Genomic DNA, 25,179 nt, shown 5'->3' on the forward strand with positions numbered 1-25,179 from the left:
TGGCTCATAAGAATCTATACTGAGACCTGGCGCCCTCCTCTGTTGTGCAGACAGAATAGTGTGCAAATAATAAACAAATCTTTCATAATAAAGAAAACTGCACCATGAATCATAAATAAATAAAGTTTCCTCCAAAAATAACACTCATTCCCTTAATAATAATAATAATTGAAAATCTTAGTTTTCTCCAAGGGACTCTCATTGAGGTAACAAACTGGACTAATGTGTAGGTCCCATGAGAAACAACAGATGGCAACAGAAAAACTCAAGGGTATACTTGTGGGTTGTCAATGCTGCCACTTCAGGCACCAGGCATCCACACAGGCACACCTATCCACGAAGGCAAAACAGTCATACGTGTAAAAATAAACAAATAGATCAGATTTATACTTCTTAGAAGAGGGGGAAAAAAGCAAAAGGGTCCATTAGTAAGTAAATCTAGTTAATTGCACACAGCGCTTCAGCTTAAATTTATGTATTTCCAGTTTAAATGTGTCCAGTTTAAATTCCCCTGCTCAGCCAGGGTCCAGCCAGTCCCTGCTCACTACAGAAGGAATCCTGGGGTCCCTGCCCCCCTTTCTTTTAGTGATTGCAAACTCTCCCAGTCAAAACAGAGCTGGTCCCAGGAAGGCAGACAGAGATTATAAATCATTCTTAAAGACTATAACAAGAAGCCAGGTGTGGTGTCGCATGCCTGTGGCTGTCAGTGGGGCAAGCAGAGGCTGGTGTGAGTTCCAGGCCATCTGGTTTTGCAAAACGAGTTCAGGACATGCAAGGCCACAAGAGAAACCCTGTCTCCAAAAGCAAGGGTTTGCACCCCTGCCAGCTCTTCACACTCACTTGTATAGACATGTCCTAAGTCATAAATTATGACTTCAAAAAGGCCATAAGAAAGTCCTGCCAAGCACAGTGCACCCACCTTTAACCCCAGCACTCGGGAGGCAGAGGCAGGTAGATGTCTGTGAGTATGTCTATGAGTTTGAGGCCAGCCTGGTATACAAAAAGGCCTGGACAGCCAGGGCTACACAGAGAAACCCTGTCTCAAAAACCCAAATTAATAATAATAATAAGATTGAAATAAAAGAAATCAGAGCCAGGCCTGCTGGCACATTGCCAGGTTCATTTCATAAGGAAGGCACACAGTAGTTTATGGGGAAAATAGCAGATGGAAGAAAGATTTGAAACTTCATTTTATTTCATTTTTAAAATTTCAATTACATGAATTCTTAGTGGATTTGAGAGACCAAAGACTTAAAAATCAGTGGGTATTGTTTTAAAGTTTAAAGCGGAAGCATGAATAAAGGCTAGTTAGTAGGAAACATGTCCAGCCTCCTTTGGGAAGAGCTAGCATTAATGCCCTGAGGGGAAGAATTAGCCTTACTGCATTCTTTCCTGCCCACTAATTATACAGTTACTAGGAAACCAGCCCATAAGACCAGGCCAGAACTGTTTGTAGTCTTGCTGCCCAAAGTGGACCAATCATTTCGAAAGTCAGTTTCCATTACACAATCATGTAACGCCAAAGCATGTAAGTCCCTGCTTTCTGTTTTGCCTCATAAAAACCTTGCTTCCCTAGATCTCAGGGCTACATTCCTCTCCTGTGTCCACAGGAAGTTTGTGTCCCATGTCTGAACACGTATACAATTTTACAAACCTCATGTATTTACAGCAGAGTGTACCCCTGGTCTTTTGGGGTTCCCAAACTGGGAATAACAGTTTCACTCTGAATAAGACAATTAGTAATTTATAAATGTCTCCCAACGACAATAAACACTTGTAGCCACAGAAAACAACCCCAAACCTACCCAATCCCTCTTAATAACTCATTTGCTTTTTAATAATAATAATAATAATAATAATTTAATAAAAACAACTCATTGCCTTTTAATAATAATGATTTAATAATAATAACTCGTTCCCCTTTTAATAATAATAATGTAATAATAATAATTTAATAATAATAATAACTCATTCCCTTTTTGAAATTAAAAAAAAAATCAGAGCCAGGCCTGCTGGCCCATTGCAAAACCTACCCAACCCCCCCTTAAGGAAAATAGGACTTTGTTCTCATGGATTTCTTCTAGCTGACATTTTGGACATGCAGAAATCCTGTTGGGGACCCAAAGAAAATTGGAAAAATGTTTAATTAAGCAAGCAATATTTGTGGTCCAGTCTTTGAATGTTGAGAAAATAATAAGAGTTAATAAAAGTCCTGTTTAGAACAGTCTAAATTGCTGGACCAATTAAAATTTGTAGCTTTCTTCCAAGCTCTCTTGGGAACAGGTCGTGATAAGGAACAGCCATTGAAGCAGTTGAGGCAGGAACAAGCCGAATTCTGGAACATGCAAGATACTGAAACAGATGTGTCAATGTCTCAGCATGCTGGAAGGAGGATTCTGTCAGGTTTGGTCCAGCATTTCCAGTATTCACTCCTTTTGTTCTGAAAACATATAATTTCTCACAAGCATTACACAATAATAAAATTATAAATGTATGAGATGTTCCGAATAAAATTAAACTGTGAACCAATTTTATCAATGTCAATTAAAAGAATGGCATAATAAATTTTGAGGATATTATAGCCAAGGATTTATTGGCCATGTACTGCTGAAGTTCTGGTTAGAGACTTTTTTTTTTTATGTCTCAGTCAGTTTTAGAGTTGTTCCCATGTGAAGGGATAATCAATTTATATTACCTGTTCTGTTTTGTCTTCTTGATTTCTCTCTTCTTGTGTGTGGCCAAGGTCTTCAGGTGGTCTTCCTCTGTGATATCTGATTTTTATTAGTTTTGAAGGAACCCATAATTTCTCTTCTCCCGTGTGAACATATGCAAAAACTCTTCCCCAGTGTAACACATTCCCTACTGTCCATTGTGAAGTTGGGGTATCTTTGAAATATATAGGCTGAAATAATTCAGCAGGTTTTTTTTCTATAACCCAGTGTCTTTGTGCAGCTGTTGTTTGTTGTTTATTAACATTTAAGAAATTTAAGGTCAATAAAGCATTATGTAATCTATCTCTGTGGTGTTTTAATACCCCTCTCCGTTGGTTAAGCATGTCCCTTAAAGTAAGTTTCGATTTTTCAATGGCTGCTTGACCGGCAGGATTGTGAGGTATACCTGTTACATGTTTTATCTTATAATATGTAAAAAAAAATCTTTCCATTTTATTAGAGACATATGCTGTAGCATTATCAGTCTTAATTTGTGTAGGCATAACCATAACTTCCATCATATGTAATAAATGTGTAATAACTGAATCAGCCTTCTCAGGACTTATGGCTTTTGTTCATTGGAACCCTGAATGTGTGTCTATAGTATGGTGCACATATATCAGTTTACCAAACTCTATAAAATAAAATACATGATTTGCCAAATTTCATTTCTTTGGTTACCATTAGGGTTACTTCCTGCAGGTAGTGGAGTTTAGTTATATAAAGAACAAGTGGGACATTTTCGTACAATTTCTTTGGCTTGTTGCCAAGTGATAGAAAACTCTCTTTTTAAACCTTTGCTGTTAACATGGTGTTTTTAAAATGAAATTCTGAGGCCTCTAACACACTTCCTGTCAATAGGTGACCAATTTCATCATTGGCTTCTGCTAGAGGGCCTTGTGGTCCCATATCAGATCTGATCTATGTTATATACAATGGATTATTTCTATTTCTGATTACTCGTTGTAATTGAAGAAACAGTGAAGTCCAAATTATCCTGAATTAGATCAGAAGTTTCTATATGCAGAACAACTCTTTCTGCATATTGTGAGTCAGTGACTATATTAAGAGATTCTTGAAAATTTGATAACACCAAGAGAATTGTATATAATTTTGATTTTTGAACTGAATCATAAGGATTCAGTTTTTAAGTTTTTATTTTGTTTGTGTGCCAAAAAATATCCATTCTAAGACAGCCCTCCCTCTGCATAAGAATTCCTGTGGGAGAATGAGTGGAAAGCAAGATAACCAAAATACAGGCCCTTTTTGGATCAATATGGTCTATATATGCATCTTGTAATTTCCTTTCTGCCAGAGCCAATTCACTTTCATCTTCAGTTGATAATGTTCTTGGACTTTCAAAGTCCTTATCATCCTGTAAATTTTGAAATAAGTTATTTAGCTCTTGAGTAATTAAACCAAATGTAGGCTATAGCCAGTTAATATCTCACAGCAATTTTTGAAAATCATTGAGAGTTTTTAATTGGGTTCTTCTAATTTGTACTTTTTGTGGTTGAGTTTTCTATAGACCTATTTTGTATCCTAGGTAATTAATAGAATCTCCTCTTTGTACTTTTTTGGGATCAATCTCTAAACCCCAACAAGGCAAAGTTCTATTTATTTCATCAAAAATATTTTCTAATGTTTTTCTATCTGAATCAGCTAATAAGATATCATCCATATAGTGGTAAATTATGGATTGAGGAAACTGCTTATGAATTATCTCTAACAGCTGTTTTAGAAAATATTGGCACAAAGTAGGACTGTTCAACATCCCCTGTGGTAAGACCCTCAAGTGATATCTCTTTATTGGACAGCTTCTATTAAAAGTGGGTGCTGAAAAAGCAAACCTTTCCCTATCATGTTCATGTAAAGAAATTGTGAAAAAGCAATCCTTTAAATCAATCACTATAATAGGCCATTGTTTAGGTAACACGGAAGGCAATGGGATTCCGGATTGTTAATGACCCCATTGCCGGAATAATTTTGTTAATGTCTCTGAGATCTGTTAACATCCTCCATTTGTCAGATTTCTTTTTTATGACAAATACCGGAGAATTACAAGGGCTGTTGGACTCCTCTATATGTTGAGCCTCCAGTTCTTCCAGGACTAGCTGTTTTAATGCCAGTAATTTTTCTTTACTCATAGACCATTGTTCAATCCAAATAGGTTGGTCAACCAACCACCTTGGTAAGGTGGTGGGGGTTTTATTAGCAGTGGCTTCCCAACATGAAGTTGAAAAGAATGCTTGTGTTGTATCTGGTTTATGGACAGCCTGGGCAGCCTGTATCTTTTTTGATGGCATTTTAAAATAATTTTAACTTGCTTATCAGGAGTATTACCTGTTTTGCCTCTGAAACTGGGGGTTGTTAATCTGGGTCTCCCATTGTTGTAACAGATCTCTTTCCCATAAGTTTATGGCTATCTCTGCCACATATGGCCTTAATTTTCCTTTTTGACCTTCTGGTCCTATACATTTAAGCCACCTGACACGTTGTTTCACTTTAGATAAAGTTCCAACTCCTTGGAATTGGAATTTGACCTCTTGAATTGGCTAATTTGGGGGTCAAAATTTAGGAGTGATAATTGTGACATCAGCCCCAGTATCCACCATTCCTTCAATTTCAATATTATTTAAAATTATCTTTAACTTTGGCCTATGATCATTTATAGAGGTTTGCCAATATATTTGGGTTTTTTTTTCCTTTCCTGTTTTTTGTTTTGTTTTATTTTATTTTATTTTTTTGATTTATCTATAAAACTTACCCTGGCCTCACTGTTGAAGTTTTTAATGTTTATTCCCAGGGCAGTGGCGTTTAACTTTCTTGTGGAAGAGTATCCCTGTCCTGTACTGGGGCCTGAGAAAGGAACCTTCAGGCATTTATTCATAAAGGATTACCCCATTTATCTGTGCTCTACATTCACTAATCCAATGTCAACCCTTGCCACATCTTCTGCATATTCTAAAAAGTATAGACTCCCTTTTGAATGATTTTGTTTTTTTTTCTGGTAACTCCGTTTGCCCATCAAAATTAAGACATTTCCCAATGTCTTTAGGGATAGCTTCTCCTATCAAGGCCAAATTGGGTGATTGAGGTCTGTTGTCAATTGTATTTATAACCCATTTGCCTTTTTGTGCACACCTTGCTTTGGATGGCCGTATTACCTCTTTGCATTCAAAATCTTTGCATTTTCAAAGGCTTTTCTAGCTAGTGGATCTGATATGCTTGTACCCCCAGCTGAGGTCAATCTTTGCAAAATGCTAATGAATGGTTCACGTGGAGATTGCATGGCCTGAGAGAATGGCTCAGTCCTTTTCCCTGATTCCTCAACCTTGTCCCAGGTATTTAAGGCTGCTAGGTGACATGATGCTAAGGTTTCTTCATTATATACAGCTTGTATCTCTGTGTCAGCCTATTGGCCATCACCAAGCAACTGTTCCTTAGAAACACCAACAGCCCTGGCTCTATTTTTGTATGCTATCTCTCTAGCCTCTTCTCCTCATCATGATAGTGATTGTAAATATGGCTCAGGTTCTTTTATTGCCTTTGACATATCCTCCCAGTCCTTTGGGATTACTCTACTGATTGACCAGGAAGTCAGCATTTGTTTTACAAATGGTGAATGCATTCCAAAATTGGTGACACTTTCTTTAAATTTTCTCTGGTCTGGCACTTCCACAGGGTGCCATTCAGCCTCATGGTAATCCTGTGGGTGATCATCATTTGCTGGTCTCTGTTGTACACTGACTGGATAAACTAACGTTTGTTTTCTAACCACCTTTGTTTGGCTTTCTTTATTATTATCTTTTGCCTCTGCCTGAGTATTTTCTTTACTTAGTATTCTAAACTCTTTTTCTTAAGTCTGTACCCATATTTCATACCTATCTCTCTGTTGTTTGTTTGGTTCAATAATCTCTTCAATCTCTTGTTTTATGCCTCCCTTCTAAGTTACTTTTTCTTTGTAGTGTTCTAATTGTTTGTTTTTCATTATCTTTTCTAAAACCTCTGCCCTATTTTCCTGTTGTTTCTTATGTTCTTTAAGTTTTTGTAACTCTTTTTTATGCCTGTTTCTAACCTTCGTTATTTCTTTATATTGTTCTACTTGTTTTATGTGTTGTTCCAGTATCTTTTCTAAAGCCTTTGCCTTTGAGAAGACATAAAAGGCTAAATCAATTATTAAAGTTAAATTGAGGAATATGAATGTAACCATAGTCATAATTTCTAAACTTTCATTTATGTCTTAAAAACATAAAAGAGATTATCAGCCAAGCTCAATGAAGTCTGTTTTAATGTTTCTCTCATCCTTTTAGACTGTAGTGGCAACCATTTTTGTTCAGTTTCAGGTTTGCCCACAGTAGGCTGTCTTTTGCTCTGAGGCACGTTTAAGAGTCTCTTTTAAAGAGCCAGTAATTTATCTGGGAGTTTTTAGGTTTAAAGTTTGGGTTGTATCGCTGAGAGCTTATTCCTCTCCCCCACCAAATTATATTAAAGTAGGATTTAAAGGGTGTGGATACTTAGATTAGTTGGGTGCCATTTGTTGTAGATTATTAATATTGACTATTGATAAATCTTTTAGTTAAGGCGTGGTTACTCCTAAACAGCTGCATAACCAAATCACCACACAGAGACCAGGATTTATTTAATTAACCTAGAGCACAATGCTGGCCAATAGTTACTCCATCTTTAACCTCTAAGCCCACACTTTCCTACCATTCAGATTCACCCATCATACTTGCTTTTAGTGATATTTTAGTTCCAGTTCATTTCTGCATGTGGTGCCAAGACCTCTCCTGCAGATTCTCCTCTTCTCCTCTCCTGCCTCTTCCTCCCACTCTGGACCAGAATGTCTCACCCTATCCTATCTATTGCTCAGTATTGGGGCTGGTTGTTTTAATTGACAATATAGAGAACAAATGGTAGCATGTTTATGCAAACTTGAGACAGGTGATGCTTAGAAAAAGCATCACAATGCAATACCTTGATGGAAACCAGACAGTGGAGGAGAAAAATAAGCATTTGAATGAACAAGGGTAAATTGTATACATCCGTAAAAAGAACATTATACCAATATAATCCCTTGTATCATATTAGAACTACATGGTCTAAAACTAGACCTCAGTAGTAACAAAAAATAATTAACAGCCTGTATATGCATGGAAACTGAATTCTACTCAATGACAGCTGGATTATGGAAGAAATAAACTAATTAGACTTTCTAGAATTTCACAAAAATGAAGGCACAACTTACCCAAACTAATGAGACATAATGAAAGTAATTCTAAGAGGAAAGTTCATAGAAATGCCTTCATAAAGAAATCTGAGGCATCTCAAATCAACATAACAACACAAGTGAAAGACCTATTCAAAAGGAAGCAGACATACCAAGAGGAGTAGATGGATAGAAATAATCAAACTTAAGGCAGAAATCAATAAATTAAAACAAAGAAAATTCAAAGAATAAACAAAAGCAAGAGCTGGTTCTTGGAGAAAATGACAAAGATAGACAAACCTTTAGCCTAACTAAAACACAGGGAGACACTATACAACTCAGCAAAATCAGAAAATAAAAGGAGGTATAATTACAGACACTGAGGAAATTCAAAGTATCATTAGGTTTTACCTTAAAAGTCTATATGTCACAAAATTTGAAAATCTAAGTGAAATGGAATATTTTCTTGCTATATTCCACTAATCAAAGTTGAATCTGGATCAGTTAATTAAATTAGTAGTCCTATATGCCCTAATGAAATAGAAGCAGTCACCAAAAGTCTCCCTGCCAAACAAAGCCCAGAGCCTCATGGTTTCAGCTCAGGATTCTACCAGACCTTCAAAGAAGAGGTAATGCCAATACTCTTCAAATAATTTCACAAAACAGAAAAAAGATGGAACATTACCAAACTCATTCTATGAGGCTACATTCACCTTGGTACCTAAACCTCACAAAAGCTAACTGAAAGGCAGGAATATACTAAGAAAGATAATTTCAGACCATTCTCTCTTATGAATAGTTAAACAAAAGTACTCAATACAATACTCACAAAATGAATCCAAGAAAACAACAAAGATCTCATTTACCATGACCAAGTAGGTTTCATCTTAGGCATGCAGGGGAGGTACAATATACAGAAATCCATTAGTGAAATCCACCACATAAACAAACTGAGAAATAAAAAACCACATGATCATCTCAATAGATGCTGAAAAACATTTAATAAAATTCAAGATCAATTAATATTTAAAGACTTAGAGATATCAGAGATAAAAGGCACATGCCTAAACACAGTAAAGATAATATACAACAAGCCTATAGCAAACATCAAACTAAATGGAAAGCAATTCAAATCAATCCCACTGAAATCAGAGACAAGTCAAGCTTGCTCACTCTCTCCTTTCTCTTCAACATAGTACTGGAAGTTGTAGCTAGAACAGTAAAACAACTAAAGCAAATCAAGGGTATACAAAAAAGAAAGGAAGAAGTCAAAGTATCACTATTCACAGATGATATGATAATATACATGAGTGAACCTAAAAATTCTGCCAGAGAACTACTACAGCTGATAAACACCTTCAGCAAAAGTGGCTGGATACAAAGTTACTAAAAAAATATCTGAAGCCCTCTTGTATAGAAAAGACAAGAGGGCTGAGAAAGAAATTGGGGGGAGGGGAACCTTGCAATAGCCACAAATAACATAAAGTGCAATGGTGTGACTCTAACCAAGCAAGTGAAAAATCTGTATAAAAAAATTCAAGTTTTTGAAGAAAGAAATTGAAGAAGATATCATAAGATGGAATGATTTCCCATACTCATGGATCAGTAGGAATAACAGCAAAATGGCTATCCTACCAAAAGAAATATAGAAATTCAATGCAATTCCCATCAAAATACCAACACAGTTCTTTACAGACCTTGAAAGAACAATTCTCAACATCACATAAAAACACAAAAAAAGCCAGAATAGTTAAAAGAACCCAGTACAAAAATAAATAAATAAATAAATAAATAAAAATAGAAATAAAAAAAAAACTTCTGGAGGTATCTCCATCCTGAATTTCAAGCTATACTGCAGAGAAATAGTAAAAACAATGTGGTACTGGCATAGAAACATACTGGTGGATCTGTGGAATTGAATCAAAGAACCAGAAATAAACCCACACACCTACAACACCTGATTTTTGACAAAGAAGCTAAAACCATTCAATGTAAAAAAGAACATCTTCAACCAGTGGTGCTTGTCTAACTGGATGTCCACATATAGAATGATAGAAATAGATCCATACTTATCACCCTGCATAAAAGTAAAGTCCTTGTGGATCAAATACCTCAACATAAATTTAACACTCTTAATCTGTTATTTAAAAAGTGAGGAAGAGGCTTGAACTCATTGGCACAGGAGACAACTTCCTGAACAGAACACTAGCAGCACAGGCTCTAAGATCAACAATCAATAAATGGGACCTCATGAAACTGAAAATCTTCTCTAAAGCAAAGGACACTGTCAGCAGAAGAAAATGATGGCTTAAAGACTGGGAAAGGATCTTCACCAACTCTGCATCTGACAGAAGGCTAATAACCAGAATACATAAAGAACCCAAGAAATCAAATAATCCAATAAAAAATTGGATACGGAGCTAAAGATAAATTCTCAACTGAGGAATATTGAATGGTGTAGAAACACTTAAAAATGCTCAACGTCCTTAAAAATCTGAGAAATGAAAATCAAAATGACTCTGAGACTCCACCTCACACACATCAGAATGGCTAAGATCAAAAACTCAAGGGACAACTCATGCTGGAGAAGATGTGCAGAAAGGAGAACCCTCCTCCATTGCTGGTGAGAATGTAAACTTGTACAACCACTTTGGAAATCAGTCTGGTGCTTTCTCAGAAAACTTGGAATACTGCTACCCCAAGACCCAGCTAAACACCTCCTAGACATATCAGAAAGATGCTGAACCATACAACAAGGGCATTTGCTCAACTATGACTATAACAGCTTTATTCACAATAGCCAGAAACTGGAATCAAACTAGATGTCCCTCAATGGGGGAATGGATACAGAAATTGTGGTAAATTTACACAAGGAAATACTACTCAGGTATTAAAAACAAGAAAATCATGAAATTTGCAGACGAATGGTTAGAACTAAAAAGATCACCCTGAGTGATGTATCCCAGAAGCAGAAATCCATGTATGGTATATATTCACTTATAAGTGGACATTACCTATACAATATAGATTGGACATACTAAAATCTAGATAATTTAAAAGCTAAAGTAAAAGGAGAAACATAGGGAAGATGCTTAATTCACATTCAGAAAAGAAAACAGGATAGATGCCAGAACCCATAGAACAGAGAACAGGATAACAGCCTTCCATGGATGAACACTAAGTGACTCCACTCAACAGGTGATTGAAGCAGATGCAGACACCCACCACAAAATTATGTATAGAGCACAAAAAGTCTTATTGAAGAAGTGGGCGAGAGAAGGACCTGAAGGGGTCAGGAGTCACACAAGGAGATCAACAAAGCAAAAAATCTGGGTCCTGAGGCCCTCAAGAGACTGATTCATCAACCAAAGAGCATGAGAGGACTTAGAAGCCCTGTTCAGATGTAGCCCATGGACAGCTCAGTCTCCATATGGGAATCCTAATAAGGGGAGAAGAGACAGTCTCTGAACTTGGTTACATGCTTCTTGATCACTTCTCCCTGGTGGGGTCTCCTAGTCAGCCCACAGATGAATAGGATACAGGGAGTCTTAATGGAACCTGATATGCTAGGGTCTATTAGGACCTTCCCTATCAGAGGACACAGGAGAAGAATAGGGGAGGGGTGGGGAGGAATAGTGGGTCATAGAGTAGATGTGGGAGGGGGTTACAATTGGGATACAAGGTGAATATATTGTAAAAATTAATGATAAACATGGGTGACAGAATGAAGCATAAATAAGACACAATTTACTGAGAAACACACAAAAAATACTCACCATCTTTAATCATAGATCTAGCTAGAAAAAAAAAAACTTAGGCAACCAATACCTCAAATGACAAAGACAAATAATGTATGTTTAGTGTCCTTCTTGGTACTATAGTAAAAGAGAATGTGATAGGATGCACAAAATATCATTGGAAATCTCTTCATGGACTGAACATGGAATGACTTGTAGGAGTTGAGATGTTGATTTACTTTCTCTCCACAGATCAGCAGGAATGTATCCCTTGCTGAATTCAAGAGTACCCAAACCTTGAGAGAAACAAGTGCCTGCCCATGGCAGTGACTTTCCTGTCCTTTGAGGATCCTCTGGGCTTGGTCCTGGCCTGCATGGCTCTGTGCTTATCTGTTAGCACAACTGTTATTTTGGGGATCTTTCTCAAGCACCCTGACTCACCCATCATTAAGTCTAATAACTGGACTATAATAAAATACCTTAGTGTCTTCAATGAAATTATTTACCCCTATGCTTAGTAAGTTTATATAAAATGTATATCTAACCGTAACCAAAAGAGTTCTCCATTTAAGCAATGTTATATAGATACACTCTATTTCAGAATAGAAACCACATCTGAAAAAAACATTTTACTAAGTTATACATGTTACTTCTTAATTCGTGGACATATAAGTATTCAAAATTTAATTACATAATAGTAATTGTGATAAATAATACAGGTACTATATACTTTTCCCTTAGTATTTTATTTTTCTGGAGGAAACAGGAATTGGGTTGACAGTTGACAGCTTCTGTTGGACAGGCAAAAACCTGGACCTCTGGCAAAGGGAGGTTGCAAAATTGTACATCCACAGCAGAAATCAGTGTGCAGAATTCTCAAAATTATGAAAATAAATCTACCATATGAACCACTTATATCTTTCCTTGACATATGCACAATGGACTCAACATACTCTTCAAAAATATTTTCTCAACCATACTCATTGCTATTCTGTTCACAATAGGTACAAAATGAGAACACCTAAATATCCTTCAACTGATATAGATAAGTGAAATGTTATGCACATAAGTAGATAGAAATATAAATGACGATGTTGATTTAGGTAACTCAAATCTAGAACACAGATTTCACATGTCCTATCTACTCTGAAGCATATAGCTCTAGATCTTCAGTTGTGAGTATTCACCCTAGTGTGAAAGAAAAGAAAGTGTGGCAAAAGATTGGGGACCAGCCCCAGCCTTTGATAGTATCCAGAGAGGAGGGAAGGATAAGGTAGAGCAGAAATGAGTCAGACATGGTTGTCCAAGGAAACTTAGAGTCTTGATTCACTGGCAGTCAGAGTACTTCTTTATTTAGACAGATTTCAATAATAAAAGAGAGATTCACCTTGTTCTAAAACATAGATTATATCATTTTTGTCTCTAGACAGGTGTTTTAATTGTTTCTTGGTCATAAATTTAGTCATCTTTGATAAACCTTCTCTTTTTACTATCATTTTTCTTCATCAATGCCATAACATGACATTTTTGAGAATCTGGAGGCATATTTGCCACAGCCTGAAAGCCCATTCTCAGGTTGGACACATTCTCAGATTCAAAGGCAATAGATAGAAAATCTTCAAGCCAGCCTGGGCATATTGCTTTGTCCCAAGAAGTATATTATTATATTTTAATGGACAGCCTCATGAAAAACAATTTATGCCAAAGCAGCAACAGTTGTTATTAAATTCCTGGCATAATGCATTGTCTATAACTCATATCTTTGTAGAATTTACTTATGTACTAAATCTAAATATTCTTTCATTATTTTGGTCATACAACACCACAGTGAGACTGTGAAAGCTGATATTTTTAGGAAAAGGAGGTCCTAATACCTCATTTTAAAAATCATTTATAGAAAACATTCTTTGTCCATCATTATAGATCCTAGTGTAAGGTGAACATGTCTCCAGCCATTCATTTACATCTTTATCTAATCATTGAGGGCATACCGTATGTAACTCCTAATCTTATATGCCAAGTATTCATCTGAGGATACAGCAGTACAAGGTATTTAATCTCAATTACTATCAACTCTCCTAGCTCTAGAAACGTTGTTTGCCTTTTTAAGAGTATGTTGTTCTGATTATTTTCTTCTTGGGGAAGCATGGGGGTAGATTGTGCAAGACTATCTTGGAACTGAAGTCTCATAAGGAGTTTTCTGCCATTTTTATGTGAGTTACAACTTCCATGAGAAAAACTTTCATGTAGGGCCAGATAATTGATATTTCCCCTTAAAATGAGAGGAGCAGTATGCTCAGGATTTTTCTGGGGAAGCTTAGAAGCAGTACTTCAGGATGACGGCATAAATGATTCATGAAAAAAATTCCCATTGCTCCAATGGCCCCAGGTTGTACATGTATTGAAGGCCCTCTAAGCATGTAGCAAGTGGAGATCAAGACCAAGGCTGAAAGAAAGTATGAAGGCTATTGTAATATGCAACTCAGCTATGCTAGATCTTTGTCAAATAGCTGTGCTGACTTCAAGACTTTAAATGTATATAAACTTTGGTGAGGATTTAATCCATTTGGAGGTGACTTTTGAGGGAAAATAAGCATCTATTTCCATGTTTCTACATATAGGCATCTAATTTGGTCAGCACCATTTGTGAAGTTTTTATCTGTTTTTCCAGTGTGTATTTCTAGCTTTCCAGTGTGTATTTATATTTTTGTTATAGTACTAGTGCATTTACATAATCAAATATCAATCAGGCATTGAAAAAATCAAATCATTAAACATGAAGGTAAATGCACCTTTGCAGGTAACTGAGAGTGAGAGAACCTAGACCCCCAACGACAAATAGGGTATGCATTTGCTTTACATATATATTAGTTGCAAGATGTATGATATGCAAGCAACTGAACATAATACAACAGGGGATACATACAGATTAAGAACTGGAGGTTAGGGGAGGCAGAGATTTCTCCATAGGAAAGGGAACTAAAATACTTGGTACAAGTGGAAGGTAAGCTAAAAAGATAGAATTGAAGGAGATTGGGAAAGGAAGAGGGCAATGAAAAGGTAACATGAGGAAAGACAGGTAAAATTAAGGGTCATTTGTTTGGTACAGTGGAAACCTAATGCAATAGAAACTTTCTAAAATATATACATATAAGAAGCCAATATAAATGAAATCACCACACAAGGAGAAAGTTCCAACTGGGAATATCTTGTCACTAAGTTAAGCATCCAGTACTGGTAATGGTTTATATTTAACTGAGATATTGGCCAAAGTAGTGTGATTGTAATGCCAAAACAATACAGGCTTTTGCCAAGACTATAGCAGCTTTCCATAAATTGACTGCAGTGCCCTATTTCTGGAGACAACACTTAAACTACATTGAACATAGATAAATAGAGCTTGTGCCTACATAGAACCTTCACACTTACATTCTAGCAACTTTGATATGGGAAGTCCTCTGCAACTACAAGAGGAGAAATATAAGCACTAACCCAGCTACCAAATTTTTGAACAATAACATAGTCCTACCTGTAAGACATATCAGTGCAAGAGTTGTAGGAGTAAATAACCAATCTATAGTTTGACTTAAGGTCCACTTCACATGATGCAATCCACACCTGACACTGGATTATTGATCAAGAAATAGAAATTACATAGAGCAGGGTTGTAGGGAAAAAGCAAATACTACATACTACTAAAAGTAATAAAAGTGGCCCTTGCCACCATTCTGCTATACTCAGAACAGTATCTTGTTCGTCCATCATGAAAGAAGCTTCCTCCTGCAGCTGATGGAAACAAATTCAGAGACCCATAGAGAAAATAGACAGTCAGTGAGAGACCTCAGAATATGCCCTCCAGGTTCTTGAGTAATTCAGTCAGAAGAGTATAAGAGCCAGGAAGGATAGAGGATATCAAAGAAGAAAGCATTATAAATTAAGAGAACTGAAGAATATATAAGCTGTGAGAGACTGATGCATCATGCACAAGGCATTTAATGTTGTCCCTAGCCCTATCTCTAATTGATAAGTGCTTGCAAATGAAAATGTAGTTGTCTCCAAGGTACACTCATTTTATCCAAGGAACTATTCTTAATTGTACTTTTAAGCATACATTCCAAAAGGTAGATGGCCAAAATTTTCACTCACTGGCACGTTTGGATTTTCATGTCCTGTAATTTTGGCATGCATTTTAAAAATTTTATCACAGTTCTCATTTTAGTTTGCTGAAGTGTTTTTACTAGTTTTAAAGCTACATGGACCCTCTTTGTGTACTATTGTTTTGTGTTTAATATTTTATGAGGTTTCTGCATGTGTGAACAAGTCTACATCTTTTCCCCCCTTGAGCTCTTTTTCTTTTGTTTGTTTTTTCTAATAAGATGTGATTGTTTTTGTCTTTTCTTTATTTTACTTTCTTATTATACATTATAGCCCTCCTTGTTTTATATGAGGGTGAATTTAAACAGGATAGAAGGGGAGATGGGAAAGAGTTGCCAGGATTAGAGGAAGGAAAAACTTTAATCAGGGTGAGTATATGAGTAAAGTGACTATTTTGAAAAGAAAAAAAGGAGGAAGAGGAGCAAGAAGAGAAGCAGGAGGAGGACGAAGAGATGAAGATGAAGATGATTATGAACAACAAGAACAAAGAAACAACAACAACTGGATATTTGCATCACAAGAAATGTTAAATAGCCATGCACAAAAGATCCAGAATATCTAAAAAGTGCAAAAAAATAATTTATGAATAACAGAAATAGAGGAAGAAGACAAAACTCACATCAAAATCCCAGAAATATTTTCAGCAAAATAATATAATATATCCTTAACCTAATGAAGAAGCCGTAGCCTACAAAAAGTATAGAAAACAACAAAGCCTACCAGAAAAGAAATTGTGCTCAGCATATAAAATCAAAACCTAAATGTAAAGAAAATTATATTAAACAAAGAAGGTATATTAAAAGTTGCAAGTTGAAAAGACTAAGTTGCATATAAATTCAGGCTCATTAGAGTAACTCCTGATCTCTTAAGAAAAATTCTAAACCTAGAATGGCTGAGACAGATTGTATATAATCTTTAAGGGATTCTTATTACTATATCCAGTGAACTTTCAATAATAAATGGTGAATAAAAATATATTGCACAATTAAACCAAATATGAGCAATATCTCTGTAAAACTCCTTCACTACAGAAGCCAATAGAAGCAAAACTCCTATCTAAAAATGTTAAGCACACCCAATAAAAGACAAAAAGTGAATAATCCCAAGCATCAAATAAAAAGAGGCAACCCCCCACACCATAACTACGAAATAAAGGGAAATAATAAACATTGTTCATTGAAAACTCTCAACTTGGATGTTCAGTTCTCCAATAGAAAGACATGAACTAACAGAATGGACTAGACAAAAAAATATCCATTCTTCTGCTGCATCTACTGAACACTCTTTACACAGGTTAGATAGCATCTCGGTGTAAAAGGATGGAAGGAGACAGTGGAAGAAAGTGGACCTAGAAAGTTTAGGGGATCTTTATATTATCCAGTTCACACACAAAAAATACCTAAAATTCTTGAGTCAATTTAAAGAGAATATATACTGTACACTCTGAATGAGGAGTTCCACCATTATCCATATGAAACCAACAAATGACTTGTGCAGGTTCAGCACACATCTATACTCATGTTTACTGAAATACAGCTGACTGTGTGCTAAGATAGAATAGACTTGATTGTGCTGAATCACATTAGTGCAAAATATTATATTATTCAATTTTTTCATTCATGGAAAACATGTGCATTTGTTTTTCGAGATTTTAATATAATCACATTTTTTTTCTCTTTTCTCTGTTCTCCCCGTACAAAATCTCCCATACAGCCCTCTTTTGGCTCTTTCAATTTCAAGTCTTGTGTTGCCAATAATTCCTATTACATGTATCATGCATTATGTATATGTGGGGGGGGTGTGCATGTGTGAGAGACAGAACATTTAACATTTCAAGAAAGTCAATCGTTTTACTTTGAAATTATGAATGAATTAAAAATGTATCATCAAAAATTGTGACCTTAGCTAGACACAGAAATCAAACATTGTCTGACTTCACTCCTAATTGGGCTATAAGCAGTCAGTACCCTGAAATAAGAACTGAATAATCAGTATTAGAGCCTGAACATCAGGATGTAGTGGCATGACTTGTCAAAGAACACATTTCAGTGACAAAAGGAATAATATAAAGAAATACTACAGGGTGCATGCATAAGAGCTATTAATAATAGCTTACATTGTTTACTTGAGAAATATTCTGTGTCTATCTTTAAATCTCAATAACCAAAATGTTATAATTACTGTGTAAGATATATTAACTTATTTATATATTATTTATTCTTCCATCAATTTTCCTTTCATTTTCACCCTCCTGAGTTTTGAGAAATCATTCTTTGCTCTTTTGAAAATTCAAGCGACTTTTTTCATAAACTACTTTTACACACTTAACATACCAAAATTTGATTTGTACAATATTTTACAATATTATAATACTAGGAATATATGACAAACCACTGAATTTTATCAAGGGTCTTTATTATATATAGTATCACAGGAAAAAGGAAAATGTGAAGAGATGAAATACTATTCTTTCTAGTTGTTTTTAAGAGACAGTTGCCTGAGTCCAGCCATTTCAGGAAAAAAAAAAAAACCTCATTTTTTTCTTTTTTGTTATTATAATTTATCCACTTTATTTTCTGGCTGTAAGCACATCCCTCATCTTCCACCAGTTACAACCTACCTCCCTATTCTACCTCTATGCCCCTCTCCTAGTCCACTGATAGGGGACTTATCAAGTCTTACGAAGAATGACTGTACCTTCTTCCTCTGCAGCCTGGCAAGGCTGCACCTTCCAGGAGTAGGTGATCAAGGAGCCTTCCACTGAATTCATGTCAGAGACAGCTCCTGTTACCCTTAATAGGGAACTCACATGGAAACTGAGATACTTATGAGCTACATCTGAGCAGGGGTTCTAGGTGTTCTTCATGTGTGGTCCTTGGTTGGAACAGGACCCCCTGGGCCCATATTTTTTGGCTCAATTGGCCTCCTTGTGGAGGGCCTCTCACATCCAGGTCTTTCTACCTCCTGAATCTTCCATATTAATCCATGCTTTCTGCCCAAAATTTGGCTATGTGTCTAATCATCTGCTTCAATACCCTGCTATGTAGATTCTTTCAGAGGCCCTCTGTGGTAGTTTCCTGCCCTGTTCCCTATCTTCTCCCATTACCGATGTCTATCCCATTAGCCTTTCTGAATGAGGATTAAGCATCTTCCTTAGGGTTCTTCCTGTTGTTTAGATCTTTTAGGACTCTAGATTTTAGTATTTTTAAACCCTATATTATATGACTAATATCCACATATAAGTTAGTATATACCATGACTGCCTTTCTGCTTCTGGATACCTCACTCAGAGTGATCATTTCTAGTTGCATCCACTTGCCTGCTGATTTCCTTGTTTTTAATTGCTGAATAGTATTGCATTGTATAAATGTGCCACAATTTCTGTGTCCATTCCTCGGTTTGGGGACATCTAAATTGTTTCCAGATTCTAGATACTGTCAATAAATCTGTTATGAGCATAGTTGAGCAAATGTCCTTGTTGTATGGTTGACAATCTTCTGAATATGTGCCCAGGGTTGGTATAACTGAATATTCTAGTAGCACTATTCATAATTTTCTGAAAAAAAAAAAACACCAGATTGATTTCCAAAGTGGTTGTAGAAGTTTATATTCCCACCAGCAATGAAGGAGGGTTCACTTTTCTCCACATCCAGTCCAGCTTGTGTTGCAAATGATGTGATAGTATCCATGAATAACACTAAAAATTCAACCAGGGAATTCCTACAGCTGATAAACAACTTCATCAAAATGACTGGATACAAAATTAAATTTATAAAAAAGTGAAGCACTCCTGCATACAGGAGACAAATGGGCTTGGAAGGAAGTTAGAGAAACAAAACCCCTTCGCAAAAGCCACAAAGAACATAAAGTATCTTGGTGTGACTCTAATCAAGCAAGTGAATGACTTGTATGAAAAAAAAAAGAACTTCAAGGAAGATATCAGAAGATCTCCCATTCTCCAGAATTGGTATGATTAACATAGTAAAAATGGCCACTCTGCCAAAAGAAATCTAAAGAGTCAATGCAATTCCAATCAAAATACAAGCACAACTCATTACAGACCTTGAAAGAACAAGACTCAGTTTCATACAGAAAAACAAAAAACCCAGAATTGATTTTAAAAAAAATGCCTGTACAATAAAAGCTTTTCTGGAGGTATCTTCATGTGAGATCTCAAGTAGTAATATAGCACAACAGTAATAAAAAATGGCATGGTACTGGCACCTGTACTTTAAATCTTGAAGGGGTGTGCATCTACTCATTAATCATTTTTATGAAATCATATCAAGAAGCTGAGAGGAAAAACAAATATAGGGGAAACAACTGCTGTCTCAGTTTTAGACCCAGTTTGAGGGTGCCCAGACAGCCAATGCTGCCTTGGGCTATTTTTTCTGCTCATCAACCTTAAAGCGTCCCTGCTTTTCTATTAAGAGTGTACTTTTCTTAACTTTAAATTGTTCTCCAAGATTTTTTACATTAGCAAAAACATCCTCCCTGAATTTGTTAAACAATCTATTTTTCCAAATTCTTTCTAAGTGTAATGGCTATTGCTAACAATCTACATCTATGGCTCCTTTCAAGGGCAGTGGTTAATTCATTAAACTGCTCCAGTAAACATGTGAAAAGAGATCAAGCATTGTTAATTTTAAATGCCAGTGATATTGCCCAGTGATGAGATAGAAGCTTTCTTAGAGTTTTCATACAACTCATGTTATAAGGAATATGGGCATCGCAAGGGCAACAAGCAGAGATATGCTACATAAGAACACAAAGTCATCAGGAAAATCAGTTCTTGGGATTATGCTTCTCCAAGACAAACTCATCATGATTATGCTAACAAGGGAGCCACATTCCATGAGTTCTACAGCTGTTCTGCTGTTGCTCCTGCATGGCGCTTGACAGAACCAGGTAGCCAAAATAGTTTGCCTATATGTGGGTGAGGGGGGGGTAAGGTTATCTCAGGCCGTGGGAAGGAGAATTCAGGGTATTGCATGGGCTGTACTAGCCTGGACGGACAGATAACATGGAAGGACTGAAGGATTTCTGAGAGAAAATGGCAGGTAGGTTTGATTTGATATGTTAACTAGGAAACTCTGCCATTAGTTTCAGGTTTGAATCCTACTTCTATGGTAACATAAACTTCAGAGAGAGAATCATGGTCTCCATTGCATAATGATCTTCAACTGAGTTCACAGGGAAGAAAGGTGACAAAGACAAAGATTCTGTTTTTCTTTTCTTTCTCTATATCTTCTTTCTTTTCTTTGAGGGAGGGCAGTTAACCAAACTAGACTCAAATTTTTGCTGTTCTGCTTTGTTTTTCTTACTATATGTTAGTTTATTAATTGTTTTTATTTTTCACAATTTATTCACAATTTATTCATTATATATGCTGATTGAAGGTCACTCCCTCAACTCCTACTGGTCCCTCCCTCCACCTTCCCCCATCCCCTTCCCGTAGACTACTCAAAAGGAGAGTTCCTCTCCCCTGCCATTCACCCTTACATTATCAGAACAGTACTCAGCTATTAAAAACAGAAAAATAAAATTTCTGCTTGTATTTATTTTCCATGGGCCACTGTACTCACCTTAGAAGATTTCATACCATGAAGCTTGCCTGCAACCTTACCTTGAACTAAACACTAAGTATAACTCATTTTAATGAGTCCCATCCCAAGATACTGTTTGATTGACCATCTCAAATCCAGAAACATGTGAAATTTGAAATGCTATGCAGTCTGAAATATTTTATCACAGGCATTTCAGAGAATGTGATGCTTGCTTCCTGGAGGGCTGTTTCCCACCAGCCCAGGAAGGCATGAGGGGCAGAAGATGAGTAGTATAAAGCTTGGAAAGCTCACGAGTATAATAGTGGTTAGCCACTCTGGGAGCCACCTCAGAAAGTAAGTTCAACTTTTATTCCAGAAAACAGAACACAGTGGCTTATATTCCTTGGGGAGTACCTGGGATGCTCCAAGCATAGGTGTAGATAATTGTTTAATACTAGGAAATTCAAGAATGCTAGATTTGCATTAAACAGCACATTCCTATTATATGAATAAGAAGAACAAGAACACAGAACCAAATTATCCTATATTTGAAGGGAGGGGAGAGTTATCAGGGATCTGTGTCAAAGGCCATCTATCAAATTTGATTGGTGGTTTCCATGTCTAAAGATACTCTCCAGATGAAGTCAGGCAGAGAAAACGCACCATTGACATGGTTACCCATCTAGGCCAGAAGCAGAGTCATACATGAAAAAGAAAGCCTCCTCCCTCATATCTCAAAATTCAGTGTGGGTTGTGATGATTTTCAATAGAACCCCTGGAACAATAGGTATGTGTACACAAAGAAACTTCTACAGGATACCACTGTTGAGTTACTCTCAGAAAACTTCCTGGCTGGTGTTAGTTCAACATTCCCTACATATTCATCCACTGAACTAAAAGTTTTTTGTGTAAAGTGAGGCAATTGAAAACAGTAAATGTTGAGAATCAGGATTATCAATAAGTCTTCCATAAACACCTTATTATATAATACTGTTGCATTTAATTGATATTTACCATTCATTGTATTCTTTTTAAAAATAAGTTTATTTACTTTCAATTCCAATCATAGTCCCCCTCCATTTTCTCCCCCAGAACTACCCTCCTTTCCTATTGCCCTTATTCCCTTTCCCCTCCAGAAATGGGAGGTCATTTCCATTGAGCTAGTTTTTCAGTTCTGTTGGATCTCATTGGACCAAAGAACACAAAGGTCTTTCTACATTGCTTATAGTCACAGAATTCCTCTCCAGTAAGGTAATTTTGATGATGATGATGACTCTAGATTTGTGCAAGGCCTCACCATTTTAACACATTTATAAGTTCTCGCCAGTATGAATCCTTTCATGAAGATGAAAATTATACAAATGTGGAATAGTTTCGCCTTGTTAAAAGCACTCATAGGCTTTTTGTCCATTAGGATTTCTTTCATGAGTTTGAAATTGATTATGAAGTGCAAAAGTTTATTCACATTGATTGCAGTCAGACAGCTTCTTTCCAGTATGTGTTCTTTTATTTATTAGGAGAAGTTATGTTCAAAGGCTTTGCCACATAGTTATATTCATATGGTTTCCCTCCACAATGCGTTGTTGTCTTAAAAGATGAATATTACATGCAAAGGCTTTATCACACTAATTACCCTCACCAGGGTTCTCTCCACTGTGTGTCTTTTCTTGTTTGTGGATACCACTCTGCTGTTCAAAGGCTTTATCATACTGGGTATATTCATAAGGTTGCTTTATAATATGTGTTCTTTTATGGCTTATGAGATGACTTTTTTGTGGAAAGGCTTTACTGCACTGGTTACATTCATAAGGTTTCTCTCCAGTGTGTGTTCTTTTATGTCTTAAGAGAGTACTGTTTTCTGCAAAGGCTTTACCACACTGGTTACATTCATAAGGTTTCTCTCCAGTGTGTGTTCTTTTATGGTTTAAGAGAGTACTGTTTTTTGCAAAGGCTTTACCACACTGGTTACATTCATAAGGTTTCTCTCCAGTATGTGTTCTTCTATGGCTTATGAGATGACTCTTTTGTGCAAACACTTTACCACATTGATTACATTTGAAAGGCTTCTCTCCAGTGTGTACTCTTTTATGCCTTATGAGATCAGTGGTATAGGAGAAGACTTTACCACATACAGTGCATTTAGAAGGTTTCTCTCCAGTACGACTGCTTGCATGCCTGCACAGATAATTACCACATGTGAAAGATTTACCACAATCAGTGCTTTACACTAATAAATATATTTATCTGTATTAATTAATTTCATAATTTGATCTAATCGTAAAGGAGAATCAAATTTTAAAGTTTTATCATGTTATTTACATTAATGGTTTTTCCCTTCATTATGGGTATTTTTGAAGATCTCTGTGATGGTAAGAGCATTTGTTACGTGGTTCACTTTTATAGCTTCATTTTTCTATACGAGTTTTATATATACATACATATATATATTATTGTTAGAATACAGACCTTTACCACAGCAATCCCATTTGCATTGTTTTTTACTGTATGAATGACACTTCCTTTGCAAAGTGAGCCACGAGAAGCAGAAGAAGTTCCAAATTCTTAGTATTCATAGGTATTTTCAGCAGTATTAGTTGCTGATGAATTCTCAGTGAAGTTGCAAAACCAATTAATAGTAACCGTTTATCGCATTCAGAAAATCTACTCAAAGTGGGGATTACTACAATATTAATTGTTCTTGGAGAAAGACAGATACACTGCTTCTTTCAATATTCCTCTGCTCATGTGCCTTCCAAACATTGTGACATATGATATACCTATTTAAATTACAAGAATAATAAAGGATTCCCTCACTGAATTAACACAGTTTGTTTTTTGTTCATCATAGACATGTCATATAGGGATTAAGGTTTCTCCACAACAATATTCTTGACTCTCATAAGCTGCTCCTTTCACTAAACTTTACAATATGACTGCATGAATATGAGTAACAGTGGTTGTTATTCGAAAGTTTTGGACACATACTGATCACCTATTCAATATGTATACCTCTTACAATATCTGAGTAGATAAAATGAGACTAAACAGATTGGCATTTCAACTCAGTAGCTGTAATGTCTATATGATTTAAATGGTATTTTCTGTTACAACATTATTTTATTTTCTTCTATCTTAAGGAATGCCTTGCAAACACAAATCAGATACCTGACATTGAGGTAAATGGAATTGTGAGATCATAATGATTATCAGTATACTTAAAGCAGTGCTGTTTTTACACTGTTGCTTTTCTTTAAAACCTACAGGACACAGCCAGGTGTGCTGCTACGTGCCTTTAATCCATGCATTCGTGGAGGCAGGAACAGGCAGATATGTGTGATTTCGAGGTCAGGCTGGTCGAACAAGCAAGTCTAAGAAAGTCACAGATACCCAGAAAAAAATTCTATTTCAAAAACAGAAAATAAAAAGCAGCCAATAAACAAACAAACAAACAAAAAAACACCAAACTTCCAGGACACATTAAAATTTAAGATTTATATCTGTATCAAGATGCACATAAAGTTACCTTTTATTACTTGTAGAACTTTGAAAATGTTCTTCAATATTATGGTCATCCCAATTGTAGCCTAAAATATAGTACCAGAAAATATATATTATTGGAAATATCATGTTATTATTAAGGCAAAACTTAAATCACTATCTTCTGTGACCCTTAGAACCATGCCTGTTTTATTTACCTCATTCCTCCTCATTCTCAATTGGAATTAAAGAAGAGGATCAATAACAAAGTAAGAGTTGTCTCCTTATTTTAAAAGTGAAAGAAAAATTGCAGTCTTACCTATAGCAGTGAGGTTTTCACA

At 36.0% G+C, this 25,179-nt stretch overlaps 1 protein-coding gene across 1 annotated transcript; it reads right to left on the bottom strand.

Annotated features, from left to right (window-relative positions):
• Window positions 1-23,175: 23,175 nt before the first annotated feature.
• Window positions 23,176-24,666, bottom strand: LOC132651215 (zinc finger protein ZFP2-like; the record flags this gene model as incomplete). The annotated part of the gene is made up of 2 exons (XM_060376464.1): window positions 24,623-24,666; window positions 23,176-23,536 (listed from the first exon to the last, which is right to left on the bottom strand). Coding segments are annotated over exons 1-2 (405 nt in total), but the record flags the coding sequence as incomplete, so codon positions are not given.
• Between the last annotated feature and the right edge of the window lie 513 nt (window positions 24,667-25,179).

Source organism: Meriones unguiculatus, assembly GCF_030254825.1.
Source record: "Meriones unguiculatus strain TT.TT164.6M chromosome 13 unlocalized genomic scaffold, Bangor_MerUng_6.1 Chr13_unordered_Scaffold_41, whole genome shotgun sequence".
Classification (NCBI taxonomy): domain Eukaryota; kingdom Metazoa; phylum Chordata; class Mammalia; order Rodentia; family Muridae; genus Meriones; species Meriones unguiculatus.